Source organism: Nyctereutes procyonoides, unplaced genomic scaffold, assembly GCF_905146905.1.
Source record: "Nyctereutes procyonoides isolate TBG_1078 unplaced genomic scaffold, NYPRO_anot_genome, whole genome shotgun sequence".
In the NCBI taxonomy this organism is placed as follows: domain Eukaryota; kingdom Metazoa; phylum Chordata; class Mammalia; order Carnivora; family Canidae; genus Nyctereutes; species Nyctereutes procyonoides.
The window spans coordinates 27890128-27907650 of NW_026575160.1; the positions used below are offsets into that span (position 1 = coordinate 27890128).

At 41.6% G+C, this 17523-nt stretch overlaps 1 protein-coding gene across 3 annotated transcripts in view; it reads left to right on the forward strand.

The window, feature by feature from the left end:
* Positions 1 to 552: 552 nt before the first annotated feature.
* MDFIC (MyoD family inhibitor domain containing) overlaps positions 553 to 17523 on the forward strand; it is an 87239-nt gene continuing 70268 nt past the window's right edge. Inside the window, exon 1 of one of the 3 annotated variants that reach the window (XM_055314598.1) lies at positions 553 to 721. In XM_055314598.1, the coding sequence (XP_055170573.1) occupies positions 637 to 721 (85 nt within the window). In that variant the 5' untranslated portion in view covers positions 553 to 636. Of the gene's footprint in view, positions 722 to 13644; positions 13691 to 17523 lie in introns of those variants that run through there. The other 2 variants (XM_055314596.1, XM_055314597.1) reach the window with 2 other exon arrangements.

Consider the following 17523-nt stretch of genomic DNA (forward strand, 5'->3'; position numbering starts at 1 on the left):
AGAAGTGTTTGAGGAGCGGAGGGGGGCGGAGGGGGAAAGGGAGGCCGAGAGGGGACGCGCCCCTCGGCGGGCGGCGGGGAGCCGGGAGCGGGGAGCCGGGAGCGGGCCGGACCGAGCCGGCCGCAGAGAGGGGCGGGGGGCGGGGGGCCGGGAGCCGGGGGGCAGGGGGCGGGCGCTGCAGTGTCGGGGCCGAGCCCGAGCGAGGCGGGGAGCGCCGCGCAGGGGCGGCCGCCGGGCCACCGGGCCGCAGGGGCGAGATGCCGCCGCCGCCGCGCCGCTAACTTTCCGGGCGGAAGAGGAGGAGGAGGGGAGGGAGGGGGAGGAGAAGGGGCTCCGAGAGAGCTGGGGGGGATGCCGAGGTAGGTGGCGGCCCGCGGCGGCCGGGGGAGGAGCAGGGCTGGGGGCCCCCCGCCCCTGGCAGCGTGCGCGGGGGGGGGGGGCAGTTTCAAATCAAAACTTCTCCGGGGTGGGGTTTGGGGAGGGCGGCGGAGGGGGCGGGCGTGCGGGGGTGTGCGCCGCGCTCCACAAACGCTTTTCTCCCTCTCCCCCCGCCCGGAGCAGTCGGCTGTCGGCGGCCAGCGCCTAGGAGCCTTCCCGGCCGCCCGGGGCGCGGAGCCCGGCGCGGTGCAGCGGCCCATGTCCGGCGCGGGCGCGGCGCTCGCTCCCGGGCCCCAGCGCGGGGCCGAGGCGGGCGGCGGCCGGCCGGGCGCCCCAGCCCAGGGTGAGTGAGTGTCCGCTTGCGCTGCAAGCCGCCGGGTCGCCGAGCGTCCCCGGGCGGGGGGGGGGGGGCGGGGGCCGGGGGCCGGGCTGCCCCGAGCTGGGGACTTCTGCACACTTAGTGGGACTCCAGCAAGTTCTCTAGGTCTCCCGCCCCGGACCCACAACCGGTAAGAGGGCGGGATCGGCCGGTCCCTCCACCCCCTCCCTTGCTTGGGCTGCGGGGGGCGGGGGGAGCCTGGAGGACGCGGTTGCCTCTCTCCTAAGCATCTGCGTCTTGGGGCCTGAGACTCCTAAGTGTGGGGTCGGCGGCGCCACCCCCCACCCCCGCCTCCCCCGGCCCTGGGCCCGCAGCCCCGCAGCCCCGCAGCCCCGCAGCCCCGCAGCCCGCGCCCGCAGCCCCGCAGCCCCGCAGCCCCGCGCCCGCCGCTGCCGCTGCCGCGCTCGGAACCAGCGCCCTCCCCGCTCCTCTGGCCGCGTCTCGCGGGCCGCTCCGCACCTCGGGGGTCTTACAGGTTCCTGTGGCCCGTTGCTCTGCGGTGGCTCACGCCTGTGTCTCACGGACTGTTTTCGTTGTGAAAAAACAACAACAACAACAACAACAAAAACATGCTTTAAAAGAAACACCTCCCAAGAATGAATTAACTCCTTTGTGTTCTTCCAGAGTATAAACACAGGCGACCTATAAAGAAAATCATCTTGTTCCTGGGAAACTTCCCTAGTAAGCTTATAAACAAGTCAGGCAATAGCCCTCTTTTTTTTTTTTTTTTTTTTTTTTTCCTCTCTGGAAGGTAACATACTTTAGGTTTTCTGCAGCCACGGTGAACAAGGGCCTTACTCTTCTGATGTATTTTCCTCTAAGGGTGGCTCTGATTTAAAAAAAAAAAAAAAAAAAGTTCTGATACTGATATAAGCTAAATAATTTCCCAGGTCTCAGCAGCCTGCTTTATACTCTTGATTTTAAGCATATCTGATAGCTTTTCTTTTTCTTTGACAATAATGTAGTCAGCTCCTTGGGATTGTTTTTGGTTTGGTTTGGTTTTTGTCTTAAGGCAGCAAAAAATGGAAAAGAAGAAGTTAATGTTGAACTCAGAAAAGGTGAAAGCAGAAAACATCCATGGCTAAATTAAAATGTTCTGGCATTCCAGGCTGTTAAATTGAATTATGTTTTATCATTGCTTTGTTTTTGTTTTTGCTTCTAAACAGTGAGTCATTTTTTTCTAAAGAGAAAATAGAGTGCATCAGAGAGCTAGAATGATAAACATATTTTCCCAGAAGCAGCCCATGTTCTGCACGTTGTATTGCCAACAGGGTCATTTCCCTGTTAGGCATGCTCCTTCATAGGTTTACCGACTCATTGATGTTTATGTTCACACTTGCACTGTTAATCACTATTGTTAAACAATGCTTATGTCAAAATCCATATCAAATATACTACAAAAACAGATTTGACAGTGATGATCTACAATGTCCAACTTTAACAATGCATCTTTAAGGTCAGAATTTGCAGTGGTACTTAATGTACCTGTGCAGATGCAATACTGTAAAATACCACATGATCGGACCTTATGAAATCTAGAATGTTCTGAGGTCGAGCTGACGACATACAACACCTACGTTATCAGTGTGAAAACTCTTGGGTTATATTGTACCTAACTGTTGGCCGATCCTCAGCAACATAGTTATATAGTGCTTTTTTATTAGTTCATCTTTGACTCACATCTTTTGAATAGGCCTCAGTTTAAGTATAATATAAAGTTGATTTTTTTAAAAAGGAAACTCCTCAGAATCTTGTTGAATACTGTGTCTCAACAAGCAGATTTCGTAAGGTGTAATTGAAACACAAAAAATCTTGGACTCAGTGGGTAGGGTACAAGATCCAAGATGCAGCCTTCCATGGGTAGGTTGTTTTTATTGGTAAAGACATTAGCAAATGAAGGGGCTTTGCTCACAGAGCATTCTACTCTCACGCTCTTGAGTTCTTTTATCCTCTTCCTTCTGTCCTTGGATTCTTTTATCATCCTTTCAGAAGAATGGTTTAATCATTTTCTGGTATGATGTGGCTGCTTAGTTAATTGAAAGTTAATTTAAAAATTTTATATATTAAAATCAGTGAGAAAAATGGAGCGTTTTATGAAAATTAGCAGAAAATATCTTTTCATGAAGGGGACGTATAAGGTCAAGTCTTACCTTGTAAGCAAAGATACATAGATGACAAGATAAAATCCGTACATATATTACTGCAGTATGATGAGCTATCCATCCTGCTAACTAAGGGCATACAGTGTTAAAGTTAAAAGACATTTTAAGGGGTCTCTAGTGAACTCACCATCAAATCTAGAATCCAGTCTTTCAGACGGTTGTTAGAAACCTACAGTGTAACTCTTACTCATCAACATTCAGAGTTAGGAAGGTTTTCCTTATTAATAGCATCCTTCTCTCTCTTTAAAATTTCTACTCTTTTCCTGTGATTCTGCAAGGAAAATTCTATTGCTTTGAAAGCATTAAAAATATTTTCTGTGTATTTCGAAAATTGTTACAGAGCAAGGATGGAAGCTCATATGCTTCAGGCTATAAGCAGGAACCAGGACAGAAGTCAGAAGATAGGGGAGCAGCAGGGATTGCGGGCCTTGAGAAGGCTCACGGGCCAGGAGGCGGTACGGTTCAGCTCCAGCTCATTGTTGCCATTTGGGCTAATATCTTCCAATACTTCAAGAGACACTGGAAATACAGATTTTTATGTATCATCTCTCCCTCTTTAAAAGTTGGCAATTGATTAAATACAATTTTTGTCCAAGACAACAAAGCAACCACACTTTCAGGCTGGAAACGGCCTCTAGGCAGCTGATCTGCTATCTCTGTTACAGAAAATAGAACGTAAACACGTACTCACAACTATTATGCAGAGTATCTGTATAAATGTCCTAGTAGGTAGATGATTTGGACCAAATTTAATTTCGTTGTAAAAGAGAGTGGAACTTGTGTATGTGTTTCATCTAATTGCCCTTTTTTTTTTTTTTTTTGGATTAATCATCCTAAAATTCATTGTGTTATCAACATGGAAAATGTAGGTACTTACCTTTTTGTGCAGTAGTTACTAGAATCCATATAATGGAAAGGGCTTTTTAATTAAGTGCTTCATTCATACCCTTGTGACTTGTAATTAGGATTTTTAGAAATAATTTGGTCCAACTGGCTCACTCTTTAGAAAGGATATCCAAAGAATTTAAGTGACTTGGCCAAGGTCTCATGCAGTCAGTAAAAATCGGGGTAGAACCACAAATTGCGGAATATTTATCACTGTGATAAATGTAGTTGAAGTAGAGAATCAGTAGAACTGTTTTTTACGGATGGGTGAATTGAAGATAATAGGCTTTGGATACTGTGAATCACTTGAGCCTGTTCCAGTCCCTGCATCACCCCCCGCCCCACACCCACCCCATTGCAGTTGCCAAGACTTAGTCTGTTGGACTGCGAGTGCTGGAATATACTTTAATGTGATAATGTGTGATTTAATGCACTCTTTTCTCTTGGGAGAGTCCTCTGAGACTATTAGGCAGACTTTTCATAGCAGGATGCAAAATGCCAGTGAAGTTAATTAAAAATAATTTAAAATAGAAGCTAGGGAGAAAATCTTCGAGTTGAAATTACATAAGAAGAGCTTTGACTTAGAAGCTTAGCTGAGTTGTCAGGAGTTTATAGTGGCTAATCAGATTTCCTTTATGGAAAGCCTGTTTATTTCAATTTATGCAATGTATGCTTGTGATACCCATAGTCTTCTACTTGTATCATACTGTTTTTTTCCTTCCGATTAAGGATGGCATTTCTCAAAGTGTGTCATCTTTGTATAGCTTCTATCTCTGGTTCCAGTTGGCAGTGATTGTGCCCTCCAGGAGACATTTGGCAACATCTGGAGTGTTTAGTAGACATACAGTGAATGGAGCGGGTCCTCCCGGGATCTGGTGGGTAGAAGCCAGGGATAATGCTAACTGTGTTACAATGCACAAGACAGAGCAGCACCTTACAACAAAGAATTATCTGGCCTAGAATGTCACATGCTCTCCTAATTTCTCAAGACAACTGGCATTTGGGCCCCACTCTAGATTTAAAGAATCAACCTCTGGATGGAAGGCTCAAGAATCTGCATTTTTACAGGCTCCAGGTATTCTAGTTGAGAATCATTGTTTTAGAGTCTTTTTTTCTGTAGAAAGACAAGTTATATTGATAGATTTCTAATAAGTCTCTTTTTTTTAATAGAAAGGCTTCAGAAAGCTTTTTAAAAGTCTTTTTCAAGTTCCAGATTTTAAATCCTATCACTCCCATATATAGTCTGTATTACTGCTCTTCAGCATTTTTATTACATACCTCAATTAATAAAAATAATGCTGAGCATTTATCTCCAAAGAACTTTCTAAAGTTCTGTGTACTAGAATACAAATCTGTTGTGAACTAGAAAAGAGATACTTAAATAGGAGTTGTAAATGGATGGGATAAAAATGAGTGAAATAGATATTTTAATATTTTCTTCCACCACCTCAGTAGGTATTCTTGTCCTGCCACCTTACACTTCTCTTTGGAAATCCCAGGATTGTAGAATAATAAGGAAAAGAGTGCATAATTTGCATATTACTTGCGTTCACTTGTAAGTGGAGTTTTGGGATCTTGATTATCCTTTCTCTTAGAAACAGTAATAAATTGAACCTTGCAATGTGACAAATACAGAGAGAAATAGACTGAATGAAATTGGAGTCTTGCAGAATGATGGGGCAACACGTTCATTCACCCATAACTATAATGCAAGGTAGACTGATAGGTGCTTTAATAGATGTGCAAAGAAAGTGTAATGGTAGGGACGCCTGGGTGGCTCAGTGGTTGAGCGTCTGCTTTTGGCTCAGGTCATGATCCCGGTGTCCTAGGATTGAGTCCTTCATTAGGCTCCCGGGGAGCCTGCTTCTCCCTCTGGCTCTACCTCTCTGTGTCTCTCTCATGAATAAATAAATAAAATCTTTAAAAAAGAAAGAAAGAAAATGCAATGGCTGAACATGGGAGAGAGAAAGTATGTCTAGCTGGGGCATTTGGGAAAACCTCAAGGAAAACTTTGATTTGAGTTGACGAAGAAGCATGATTGTAGGACTCAGCTCTGTGGAGATGGATGCCAGAAAAGCAGAGCTTGGAGGGGATTACTACAGGATGTTGAGTACTTCAGTAAGCCTATTGGATGGTCTTTATGAAGGAACAAAGAGTGAGATAAGGTTGAAAAGAAAAACTAAGGTGATTTTTGAGGATGACCCTAATTCTCCTCAGAGGTGTTTGTATATCCTTTCTGTTGACAGTGATGAACTATTGAAAGTTCTTGAGAAAGACAGGACCAAATTGGTGATTTTAGGAAAATAAATCTGGTGGCATTGCAAAGGATGTTGTTGATGGGAGGGTCAAGAATGAAGGTAGTGATTATCCAGGGGGCTATTACAGTCACCTGACAAAAGACGACATAGGGCAGCACCAGTAGGAATGGAATTAAGAAAATGAATTTAAGAACAATGGCAAAAGTAGGATAGAGTTCTACTTAGCTGTGAGAGCCCCTTGAGTGCTTTGATTTTTGTCATCTGTGAATCTCCTAAAGCATGGTGTCTAAATGTTACTGAATTCAGTTGATAGAGTTGGGCAACATATTTAATATGGAAGATGCTGGAAAGGTAGAAATTTAAGGTTGTCCATGGGTTTGCCTTTTTAGCCTGAGTGGAAACCTAGGGAGGAGCTGTTGAATCATCTTTTGCTCATATTGGTTCTTGGAACTTAATCCCGTGCTCTAATAGTCAGTAAGCCACTGAAAAGTAGAACTCATGCCTAGGAGAGTAGTAAGGGTCAGGCTCCCAGGCTCAGAGTTCACTACCAGGTAGCTGATGGATGAGGACAAGAGTGAGAGAGAGGACTGAGGAGCAGATTTGGAGGCACGACCACATTTAGGGAGGAGAAGGGAAAAGAATGCAGAAAGAGTCCAGAAAGATTGGTTACAGAAGCATTAGAAGTTTAGTGGTCGTGGAAGATGAAAGAAGCTTTGGTTTGGTAAAGGAGAAGCAAGGTGTATAAAGGGCTTCGGTTGGATGGGTGCATTTTGAACGTGATCACCATGTGCTAATGGAAAGAGATCCAGAGGATAGAGAGATTGAATGCAAGGGTATGCAGTACACTGGTAGTGTGGTGGGGCTGTGTAATTGAAAGAGTCAAATTCTGGGACAGAACAGGACAGAGACCTGTCAGGAAAATGGAGAATATTCCCTGTTCAGATGGGCATGGGAGAAAATGATGAGCGATAATCCAGAGAAAATTTGATATAAAAAGATCGTGGGAGGCCTGGATCTTCTCAGCAAAGTAGATGGTAACATTTGCTGAGAGTAAGGGTTGGGGGGGGGGAGCGGTTAGGATGAGTCAAGAAATTTGAGATGTGTGGAAAAGATTTCAAAGAATGAAGTATTCAAGAGGGATTCAATCCGGGGCAAACAAAAGGGCTGCTCAGTAACACTGGGGGCTTAACTAAGAATGAATGGCATGAATTTTGAGTGGACACGGTCAGCATGGTTGATTGCCTTTCTCAGCAAGGAGCATGAGGGAGCTTGAGAATAGAAGCTGATAGAATGAATTTTTGGAATTAGCGTAGGGTTGGAGGTTGGCAGGGTAGAAGCAGTGGGGAACAAGGGAGGAGGTTAGCGCATGTGGGGGAAGTATGTTTGTTCTAACTGATCTTGTGTTCTAGGGTACATGGGGAGCCCTAGAGACCAGAAGTGCAGTTGGCAGGCCAAGGTTTCTGGCCAGCAACAGCCATGCCTGTTGGCCTTGTTTGGTCAGTTAATACAGAAGGATTTTTTGTTTGTTTGTTTAAATAAATTTATTATAAATTTTATATACATATACATAATATATATTAATATGCTATTGATATTTATGATATTACACATATTATATATAATTGAATGACCTTTATAGGGCTAGTGGAGAAATTGAAATTTTTGGGTGTGTAAGAGCCTTTCCTGTTTCTTTGAACCTTATTTCCTGGATCTTGTTCAGGTGATTTCATGGAAAGTTCTAATAGCTGTGTGCAGTTATTTTACTAGCATTATACTTTTGTAATAATAAAAGATTTGGGGAAAATAAGGAAGCATAAGTTGACACAATCGGAAGTTAAGCCATTTGCAAATGGAAAATTAGAATGATACAATAACCCCACAAAGGAGAACAACCAAATTGTCTTTCTGAGATATTGGAATTATTCTAGTGTATGTAAAGGCGAGAGATGCGATTTTCATGTTTCTGTTTCTAAAGGTCTTTATCATCGATTTTGATTATGGGAAGAGTGCTGCTGCACTGGTTAGACTCTAGATGTTTGGATAGGTGGGTGGTGTTGATTCATTGCAGTAGAGGAAAGGAGCTGCCATTCTTCCTGCTGTCTGAATCTTACACGTTATTTGTGCACCAGTGTTTTGGATGCCTCTCTGTATTCTTTATCTTTGTGTCTCTCTTTTCCCCTTCCCTCCTCTCCTTCTTTCCTGAAGTTATTTGCACTTTTTGTATCTTCTTTTCATACCAGCATACAAATTCTGAAGAAGGAAAGCTTTTAGCCTTGCTTTTGAAATTGAGTTGTATTTAAAGTTTCTAATTTAATCAGTTAGGGTTCACTAAGTAGCAGCTATGCACAGAGTTATTTTAACATTAATTTCGTTTGTGGTTTCTACTTGCAGTCCACTTCTGTTTTCAGATTTACACCCACATGATCTGAAGTAAGATGATTCATATGCATGTGTTTTTATGCCTGAGTTTCCTAGTAGTTTCAGGAGTGAAGTCTGACATTAACTTTCTTACCAACACGTAGATTTCATTATGGACATGTTTGAAGAGAAACACTATTAACAGATACTTTTGTGTGTGCCTACTACGTACAAAGTCCTGTGAAGATTAAGAATGTGTAGTACCTGGTTTGCCCACAAGGAATTCGTGTGAAGTAGGTGAGAGAGAGGATGAGATATAAATGTGCCAAATTAAATGTTAATTCCTTGTCTAAATATCAGTTCAAGATTACGACAAGGACCATGTGACAGATTAGTTTATGGCCAGTTGCCAGCCGACTGGTGCAGCACACACATTCAGAGGTTGAATGAGAAACTCAGAATGGCGAGAAGTCCGTTTTGTCTGGGCTGGACTGCTCGTGACTCCATCTGAAGAATATAGTTTGTAGGCCTTTTTGGTTTGGATGATGCAGAGTTGAGCACTAAAAATAAAGCAGTTTGTGGTTGAGTATGTGACAGGCCCTCTGAAGGCAGCTGGCACAGAACAAAGGAACCGGCTTCTGCTCCGAGATACAGTCCTCCTACTCTTTTCCAGGGTGGATCAGCCCTTGATCTTTTGGATTCTGTGAATGTGGACCTACTCTGCACTTAAGTTTTTTCATCACTTAAGTGACATGCATTTTCTGAGGGGTATGGTATTACTCTTTATTTCTCACTGAAATGCAAGATGAAATTCTGGAGCATGGGAATGGGGTAGGAGCTCACATTAAAATATATGCAACTGAAAATAGATGCCAGTTTTTCATCAAGGTGCAAAATGAATTTAATTTTTCTTGAGCTAAGGAGTAACCTATTCAGTATTTCTGGTTGGAAGAGAAAAGGATTGGTACCGGTAGTGGGCATAGGAAAAAAAAAAAAACAGTATACATCTGAGAGAAATTGGGAAGTTGTAACTTCCATAATTGATTATGTTGGGACAGGGAAAAGAGAGAATTGAAAGATGATTCTGTGAATACCACTGACCACAATGTAGACTACAGTTGGAGAAATCGTCACAGGGACAGAAGAGAAGTGGTGATGATTTTGGGAAATGTTGAATTGGAGTTGCTAAAGATCGATTCATGTAGAGTTGAAATTTCCGATCTATAGATTAGCACACGGGTCTGGAGTAATGGATCTATACAAGTCCTTCTCCTGGATGTGGTCATCATGGACCACTGCAGAAGTTAACGAGATCACAAAGATTGTGGAGACAGAATGGATTGTTTGTCTTAAAGGAGAATCCAAAGAAGGCAGTGTCTCAAAGAAATGATCCAGAAGGCAAGGAGCCAGGTTAGCGAATTCTGTGAGTGGCTCTGGTTTGGGCCTTTAGGAGAATGACTGGAGAGGATACATCCCCTGACCTATAATCCGTGTCCATCATTCTAAAGTCTAAAAATTAAATTCCAGTGACGTTCTCACTCTCTTATTATCTTATTTTTGGTTTCACTGCTATGTGACATGCTCTTCTTCATCCTCTCTCACTGACTTATATCAAGATTGGACTCAAATCATAGTTTTGAAAAGCCTTTACAGATGAAACAACCCCCTTTGGTTCACTTTTGATTTCCATTGGCCTTAATTTTCATAACAGTGAAACAAATTAAGGGTCCACCCGCACCTGATAGAACTGAGAGGTTACAGAAAAGTTTTAGAATTATGGCAGTTACAATAGTGATCATGAAAAAAAAAAAAAAAAACTAAAGATGGGTGTGTGACATCATTTAAAAAAGGGGGAAGATGTCAGTCCTCAATTCCTTTTTGTAATAGGCTTAGTCAATTGCTAAGTGAGAGAGCTGCTGTGGATATGGCCTCCCTTGGATTCTCACAGTCAGTACGACAAAACTCTTTCATAGCAGCTTTTTAGACAATAGGAAGGAGACTGTCCTTCCCATAGGGGTGAGCAGGATGTAAAAAAAGGCCCTGCAAAAGCCAGTGAAGGAGTTGAGGGTGTTTGCACAGAGAAGATAAAGACACAAGAGCATGAAGTATTTTCTAGTGAGAGACTGTCATGTGGAAGGAAGATTAGACTTTGATTGCAAAGAGCAAAATAGGATGAGTAAGTGAAAAATACAGGGAAGCAGATTTTAGCTAACTGTGAGGAAAGTCTTTGAATTGTCAAAGCAGTCCCAAACTAGAGTGAGAGGTGCACTGAGGCTATGTCCCCGTCCTGGAAGCATTCATGCCTACGCTCCTTGGCTTGTTCTTGGGAATATTGGATGATGAGGGTGTTCATCTGAATTCAGGCTTATCAGGTTGATCTGAGACCTCCAAAAGCCCATCTGGCTCCCAGTTCCATAAGCCGGTGTTTGGTTTTAGTGTGAGCATACTTGGTTAAAAGAACACAATTCAACATCTGTTTGAAGAGATAGGGGTTCACTATGCTTCAGGGTAGGTCATCCTGAAAATCTGTTTTTAGGACAAGGAACTGTAGGTTTAGTCCCCTCTGTCCCAAACGGAAGAGATAGAGGGGACTCAAGTAATGTGTCCTGGTCACCAGGTCACCTGGTCATCAGCTTGCTCTCACCTCTCCTGCTCTTTCTGCCATTTACTTAGAGCCCTGATTTACTGAGATAATACTGGAACTATTACTGGATTTCATACCTTTTCATTTGCATAGTCATATTCAATTGTATATTTATCTAAATTTGGAATTTTTCCACATGGCTATGTGTATAACCCGCTCTGTCTATCCCCAGCCTGTGAACTAGTTGAGTCATGTCATTTTTATCACTCTTGAATTTCAGTGCACCTCAAGCTTCAGAATGCCTAAGAAGCCCTTTGAAGGAATGCATTTCATTCAGATTTTACTCAGAAGTGTCCCTTTTCAAATTATTGGTAACAACGAATTGATTACATTAAATTGATTTAGGTATTTATTTCTATAAACTTTATTATAATGATCTGTGCTTATATAATAACTTTACTGCCTTTACAAAATTATGGAACTTTACGCATATGCTCATTCATCTGTTAAAAATGCTTTTGGTTATCTTAACCTTTTTTAGACAATGAGATTTTAATCTAAGAACATTAGGCAAAGCAGGTTGGCTTTGCTGTGCTTCTTGAAGGTCATTAGGCTTGAGGGTTTTGTATATTTGTTTGTGTTTTTTTGATGAGTGAAGAAGTAAAATACCAGAGCCTCAGGTCTTCCTGAGAGCTGCTTTATCTTTGGTTTTTAGAGGTTACATTTGGGAAGCATTTGTACATTTCTACATTGTTCTGAGCCTCTGGAACAAACAGACCCAAATTTTTTACTTTGCCCAGAGATTTTAGTCTTGGATTATTTGAGATTTCTTTTTTTCTTTTTTTTTTTTTTGTATATATATATATTTTTATTGGAGTTTGATTTGCCAACATACAGTAAAACACCTAATGAACACACATAGATCATCTGAAATAATACTGGTATTATTTTAAATATATTTTTTAAAGATTTTATTTATTCATGAGAGACGGAGAGAGAGGGAGGGAGGGAGGAGGAACAGACACAGGCAGAGGGAGAAGAAGGCTCCATGCAAGGAGCCCCACATGGGACTTGATCCAGGACTCCAGGATCACACCCTGGGCTGGAGGCGGCGCTAAACCGCTGAGCCACATTTTAATGGAATACCAGTATTTTAATGGAAGAGTAAAAATCGTTTAAAGCAATTTTGTTTTCAGAAAAAGGAACTATGAATATACATTACATAGCAGTGAGAATATACATCTTACATAGATTATAAATGACTTGTCATAGATTATTATCAAATATTGAACTGGATGAGATCTAACATGCAGAAGCCCCCAAGGCCCCTTTAAGCATAAAGAAAGTAACTTTAGGGCAGCTTGGGTGGCTCAGCGGTTAAGCATCGCCCTCGGCCAACGGCGTGATCCTAAAGACCCAGGATCGAGTCCCACGTCGGGCTCCCCTGCACGGAGCCGGAGCCTGCTTCTCCCTCTGCCTGTGTCTCTGTCTGTCTCTCTCTGTCTGTGTCTCTCATGAATAAATAAATGAGTCTTTAAAAAAAAGTAACTTTATAATTTTTATATACAAATATATGTGTTTTTTACACAAAGTTTTATGAGATTTTATAAAGATTTCTGCCAAGCACCATCTTTTATAGCCTTTCATGAAATAAGCAAATAAAGTATGGATAACAAGTAGAAAATGTATTTGATGGTTGGCTTGTGCATTTACATATACTTCTGCCTAGTTCAGCATGTTTGAGGTAGTTCATAAGAGTACATTTTAAAAGAAGAATAAAACATAGGAATGGAAAATATAGGTACCTGGGAGATCCAAGCATGGGGGAAAATCGAAAAAACAGGGAGACTGTAGGGTCAGATTCACTCAATTTTGTCTGTAAATTTGGGTCAGAAAGAAAGCATTTTCTTTTTTTTTTTTTTTTTTTTAAATTTTATTTACTTATGATAGTCACAGAGAGAGAGAGAGAGGCAGAGACACAGGCAGAGGGAGAAGCAGGCTCCATGCACCGGGAGCCCGATGTGGGATTCGATCCTGGGTCTCCAGGATCGCGCCCTGGGCCAAAGGCAGGCGCTAAACCGCTGCGCCACCCAGGGATCCCAAGAAAGCATTTTCTTTAATATGTGCATCAGGAAAAAAAATGTATAGCTTCTCAGAGGACACAATAGTTTTCCTTATACTCAGCCTGGAAACAGATTTCTTGCAGGGTTTTTCCACATAGGGATTACTGAATAGATACTGCCCTCAACAGCTTCCATATAATAACTTTATGCCAAGTTTTTAAAAGATGCTTATTGTAGTAACAGTTAGTGAGGTAATAATGGGAAATGGGGATGAGCCCTTATTATATACCGGAAACTCTGCTTCCCAGGCATGATTCCATTCATTTTCACATCCACCTTATGAGGTAGATTCTGTCGTTGTTCCTATTTTGATGAAACGAATTTGCCTAGGATCCATAGTGTTTAGTGGTGGGCCCAGGTGTCCTGATTTGAGATCCTTTGCTCTTTACCACTTCCAGAGCAAAGTACAATTTAGAGATGGTATTTCTGTACCAAAGAACCTAATGAGTCTTTTTTTTTTTTCGTCAGAAAAGACTCAAGATATCTCTGAACTTTTGTACATGACAATATTGTCTCCATTTCTTGGAAAACTATGGCACATACCGAACTTCAAAAGCTCATTAGTAAGTTTGAGAACTAATCATCCTCATGCAGCATGACTAGATTCCTTTACTATTATGTGCTAACAGCATTTAGCTATTGAAGGGAGTATGTTTGCTTACAGACTGATCTGAAACTATATCCCTCTTCAGTAGTTGGAACTGTTGTCTTTTAGAGAAGTTTACATTTACTGTTTCTACCTGCAGTGGGCAGAACTGGGACTAGTTATAAATTATCCGGTAGCAAATTTACATTCAAAATAATTAATAACTTGCTAATGAACCTAACTGACCAAGAGTAGGATGTGTTTCTTTGTGAGGTGTCCATTCCCTGGAATTTTAAGGGGCTGAATGTTGCAAAGGGTCTTTCTATACCACGTACAGTATGAAATTAGCTGAGCTGCAAGATGTTTTCCAGCTCTGACTTTTATCCTATTTTCAACTGACTATCTGTCTCTAAGATTCATTCTGTATTCTCATCAGTAAAATGGAGCTAACGTGCTCTTCTTAAAATATCATTGACGGTTCTGAAGATCAAATGAATATTATATATTAAAGTCCTTTGAAAATTGCTAAAACTGTAATTGCACAAATTCACTAATTTACTCTTTCAACAAAAGGAAGTATTTTTTCATTTTTTAAAAACTTGTTTAACAACCATACACCAGCTGAGTGGTTGTTAGGTGGCATAGAACATAATATTATATTGTACATACATTAATATCTAATTTGCTTTTTTTAATTTTTTATTTATTTATGATAGTCACAGAGAGAGAAAGAGAGAGAGAGGCAGAGACATAGGCAGAGGGAGAAGCAGGCTCCATGCACCGGGAGCCCAATGTGGGATTTGATCCCGGGTCTCCAGGATCGCGCCCTGGGCCAAAGGCAGGCGCCAAACTGCTGCGCCACCCAGGGATCCCTAATTTGCTTATTTTTAATGCGCTTAGATTTTTTTCTTTTGTTAACCACTATTCAACTAGGTTGAACTCTCTGAGGTAAGTAAAATTCTCATTCTCAAAGTTTTAAATTTGGATAATACCAACTTGGTAAAATAGTATAGAATTTTAAAGTAAATAGAAATTCTATTTGCCTGGTTCATTCTCCTCCTTCAGCAGGAATGAGTGAGATTAGAGAGAGATTACTTCCCACCATCCATACATACTCTTCTTCAGAAAAATAGCAAAAAAAAATAAAGAGTATTGATCCTATAAGATAGTTGTTTATGCGTAGGACATATCTTATATAAATAGGTCGCTTAGGGGTACCTGAGTGGCCCAGTGTCTGCCTTTGGCTCAGGACATGATCCTGGGGTCCTGGGATCAAGTCCTGCATGGGGCTCCCTCCAGGGAGCCTGCCCTCTGCCTCTGTCTCTTCCTCTCTCTCTGTGTGTCTCATGAGTAAATTAATAAGATCTTTAAAAATAAATAAAAAATAAGTAAACGGGTCTTTAGAATCCTTATTTTTTTTCCTCTGATTCTTTTGCTTATTCACACTTATTTTCTTTGAGAATTAACTCAAATCCAATGCCTCACAAAGGCTTTTCTTTGATTTCCTCCACTCCATTCTAAACACCCTTCAATGTGTAAATGAAGCTCTGGCTCTGTTGTTTAGCCCCTTTGCAGAGTCAGATTTACAGAATTTTAGAGACAAAAAAAAAAAAGGCCTCTGCAACTATCCAGCTCCATGCCCTCATTTCCGGTTAAAGAAAATGAGCCCCAGCTACACAGCTGGTCAGTTTCTGAATCAGAATTATAACCCAGGGCAGTTTTCATTAGTTTTGGTTTTGTAGTTGCCTGTTTGGTGTATATGTTGGGTCACCCCAGCTAGAGGATTATTTTGGTCGGGGACTGAGGTTTTTGTTTGTTGTTGTTGTTGTTGTTGGGGTTTCTTTTGTTTGTCGTCGTCTGTCCCGTCCCCCACCCCCACCCCCTGCCAGAGATTCCTTCATGGTTCAGAGTAACTAGAATTCTTAGGAAACCAGCCTTTTGGGAGCAGCCACCAGTAGTAGGCAGCTATTCCTTGGTCTAGTGCTATCTTTAAAGTGTATTCAATTTTTATTTTAATTTCTGAAACATGCTTCTATATTCATCCATTAGTAGAACTGATCACTGTTATCTGTGGCTCAGGTTTCGTATTCTCATAGTTGTCCTGACATGGGGACAGAACTGAATACCTCTATACTATGAATGAAGCAAAATTGCATTTTCTGATTACTTGGAGTACTGCGACGAGGTGATGAGAAGCAAGGTCTATATCTTAGTGTTTAGTAGGCTCTCCTGAGTTTTCTCCAAATTGTGTAGAACAGAACTTAATTAGAACAGTATCCCCTACACCTAGCCGTATATGATGATAGAACTCCTCACATACCACCTGAAATGGGACCTCTGAGGTTGGGACCTATGCATTTTTTTATTTAATATTTTATTGATGAGATAGAAAGCATGAGGAGGAGCAGAGGGAGAGGGAGAAGTAGACTCTCTGCTGAGCAGAGAGCCAAAGGAACATGGGGCTCCATCCCAGGACCCTGAGATCATGACCTGAGCTGAAGGCAGACACTTAACCAACTGAGCCACTCAAGCACCAGGGACCTGTGTATCTTGATGTTTAAGGAGCTCAATAGTAGAGAACCACTGGCACAAAAGAACGGCATTACTGAGATGATGAAGGTCTCATTTTAAGGGAAAATTGTTAAGTTACAGAGGAGTGCTGGTTGGATGTATGTACAGAATTCTTGTGGAAAGGTACAGACTGACCTCCTGCATCACGAAGTTACTTGATTACCTATGGGATATATCTTGGGGGACCACGTACTAGTTGAATGGCAACTACAGACCTTCATAAACCCAGAAAGGAAGTGATTAAACCAGGACCGTGGTTGCTTCTGCAGTTCAGAAGTAACACTGTAAACCTACACTGATCATAGAAATGTGCTATTGGAAGCCGCCCGTTTGCCATCTGAATGAGTAGTGACTGACCCAAAATATTGAAAGTTGTAATAAAGTTGGTTCTGTGGCTGGACGTTGTGGTGGTCATCTTGCAATTGTCTATCGATTAACTCTTCCTCTGCCTCAGTACGTTTCTTCAGTGTTAGATGTAACTGCGTAGCATTTATGAGGCTGCCATATATGCATTGCATTAATAAATAGTACGGCTCTGTTAAAAAAAATAATTTATGTTTGTTACAAAGTTGTACAGGACTCAAGTGGTCACGGAGGTTTAGTTTATAGATGTGGAGTATTGGCAAAAGTCAACTTTATTTTTACACTTAGAACCTTTTCAGGGCCTTGCTTTGGGCTGGGTGCTGTAGAGTCATAGCAAAAAGCTGAGACCAACTTTTGGGCCAAGACAATTACCTTTCAAAGAAGGCAGAGTTGGATAGACTGATGATTGTGATTTGATAGTAATTACGTTTTACTTATTATTTCTTGAATATAATGGGACAGAGAATGATAGTTTTTCTTTTTTGACCCAAGGAGGACTCTCGGTCTAGAATTTCACAGATAAGGAAACTTAAAAAAAAGAAAAAGAAAAAGTGAAAACTGTGCCTTAAAGCAGAAGGAACTTTATATTCCCCTTACTAGTGGGTCACTACTAGACCCATGTGTATATGGACCACATGACGTTTTCATTTATTCAGTGGAGAGTCTAGAGGGCCTGTGTTGAGCACTTGAATATTGGACATGATTCAAATGTGAGTCAAGTGTGTCTAGAGGCTTTATTCATACCTATTTTCTTTTAGTCAGCAATGCTTCATAATGCCCTGGTTTCATGAATTAATTTTAATGGAATTAAACTTGAACAGCTCAAAATTATATAATTAATTTCATTCAGCTTCAATTAAAGTTACTAATTGAATC